The following is a 1,712-nucleotide window of genomic DNA, read 5'->3' as shown; positions in this document are numbered from 1 at the left end:
TTAAAACTTATACCGGAAGTAGAAACAATGCTATTTAACCCTTTTACCACACCCCTTTAATTAGAAATGCCTAGGCTGAGTTGGACTTCTGCAGCCGCCAAAGCATCAGAGTGGAGCCAGGTCAATATTGCCGCTAAGGAGCTTTTTCCCTTAGTGGTAGCTATAGCCATCTGGGGGCCCCAGTGCAAGGACTCCCAAATATGCCTCAACTCGGACAACCAAGCAGTGGTGAGCACTCTCGCCACTCGCTCAGCAAAGGACCATTTTCTGTCCCACCTCTTACGCTCTCTCTTCTTCTTCCTAGCTCATTACAATATAAGCTACAGAGCTCAGCATATAGCAGGCAAACGCAATCGAGCAGCGGATGCCCTCTCCAGAAACAAACTTAATGAGTTTCTCTCTGTTTTCCCCCAGGCTCCCAAATCCCCCTCTCCAATCCCAGGCTCGCTGCTGTCAATGCTCCTCGACATCAAGCTACAGTGGACCTCCACACACTGGAAGGAGCTGTTCAGGGCTCTTTAGAAGGGGTCTAGCTGACAGCTCGGCCTCTTCATACGCCACAGCTCAGAGACCCTTTTTATCATTCTGTGCAGAATGTAACATCACTCCACTGCCACTTTCTGAGCACACTCTATGTCTGTTTGCTGCCTTTCTTGCAAATCAGGGGTTGCAGGCTAGGACCATCCAAGCCTACCTCTCAGCCCTAAGACATTTCCAGATCTCAGCTGGATTGCCAGCCCCTCCCCTCAGTTCTTGGCCCTGGCTCCACTACATTACAAGGGGCATCAGGAGATCCCAAGGCTCTTCACACAGGGTCAGACTCCCTATAACAGCCTCTATCATGAGAGACTTAATGATCAGATGGGCCCAGCCTGGGGGAGGCGGTCTCAAGAACCAGCTCTTCCAGGCCGTGGCTTGCACGGCCTTCTTTGGTTTCTTTCGCATGGGGGAGCTACTACCAGAGAAAGCAGGAGCCCCTCCCCCAATGCTTCTCTCAGACCTGTCCACTGACAGCCACTCCGCTCCTTCCATTTTTCAGCTCCTATGGAGACGATCTAAGACAGACCCTTTTGGAAAAGAGGTGAAAGTCACACTGAGTAGGTCTGGAAAAGAAATCTGCCCAGTGAAGACTATGTCCTCGTATCTAACAATTTGGCCACGGTCAAAAGGGCCTCTATTTATTTGGGAGGATGGGAACCCATTGCTAAAAGAGCAGTTTGTGGCAGGAGTCCGCAAAGCTCTGGCCGAGGGGGGCAAGAATCCTGACTGTTTCGCCGGTCACAGTTTCAGGATAGGTGCGGTCACAACAGCGGCAGCAGCTGGAGTCCTGGCTCACATTATTAAGAACCTCGGCAGATAGTCATCAGATGCTTACTTGCTATACGTTAGAGCAGACTCTGATCCAGCGATCTCAGGGGTAGCCACATCAATTGCAGATCACGCTGTTTGAGCCCAAGGACCTCTCACTCATGCTCTAGTCCTGTGTGACTCGTATGAGATGGGCTACTTATCATTAACAACAATTATCATCAATTTAGTGATAGTAATAACTTAAATATAGCATTCATTCAATATTTTCAATGTACGTTCACTAGACTATTAATTAAGGTACAACGGGCTGAACGCACAATTTAGTTTTCGGAACACAAATTGTTTCCTTTATACATTTTCTACAACATATAATTTTTTCAAATTTTTTCTCAATAGTGAGA

At 48.1% G+C, this 1,712-nt stretch overlaps 1 protein-coding gene across 1 annotated transcript; it reads left to right on the top strand.

Moving 5' to 3' along the window:
* The first annotated feature begins 66 nt into the window (after positions 1-66).
* LOC105316053 (uncharacterized) lies at positions 67-1,360 on the top strand. Its single transcript, XM_011410850.1, has 2 exons — positions 67-228; positions 443-1,360. The coding sequence occupies exons 1-2, from the start codon at positions 67-69 to the stop codon at positions 1,358-1,360; spliced, it is 1,080 nt and encodes a 359-aa protein (XP_011409152.1).
* Positions 1,361-1,712: the final 352 nt, after the last annotated feature.

Source organism: Amphimedon queenslandica, unplaced genomic scaffold (genome assembly GCF_000090795.2).
Source record: "Amphimedon queenslandica unplaced genomic scaffold, v1.1 AMPQUscaffold_5631_Cont22402, whole genome shotgun sequence".
Taxonomy (NCBI): domain Eukaryota; kingdom Metazoa; phylum Porifera; class Demospongiae; order Haplosclerida; family Niphatidae; genus Amphimedon; species Amphimedon queenslandica.
The sequence above is the reverse complement of the archived record's forward strand: the minus strand, read 5'-3'. Positions and strand labels throughout refer to the sequence as shown.

Excerpts from the sequence above, each read along its gene's own strand:
- LOC105316053 (XM_011410850.1), top strand. The coding sequence starts at position 67 with ATGCCTAGGCTGAGTTGGACTTCTGCAGCCGCCAAAGCATCAGAGTGG. Across the intron at positions 229-442 it reads ACTCGGACAACCAAGCAGTG|GCTCGCTGCTGTCAATGCTC; the intron begins GTGAGCACTCTC and ends CTCCAATCCCAG.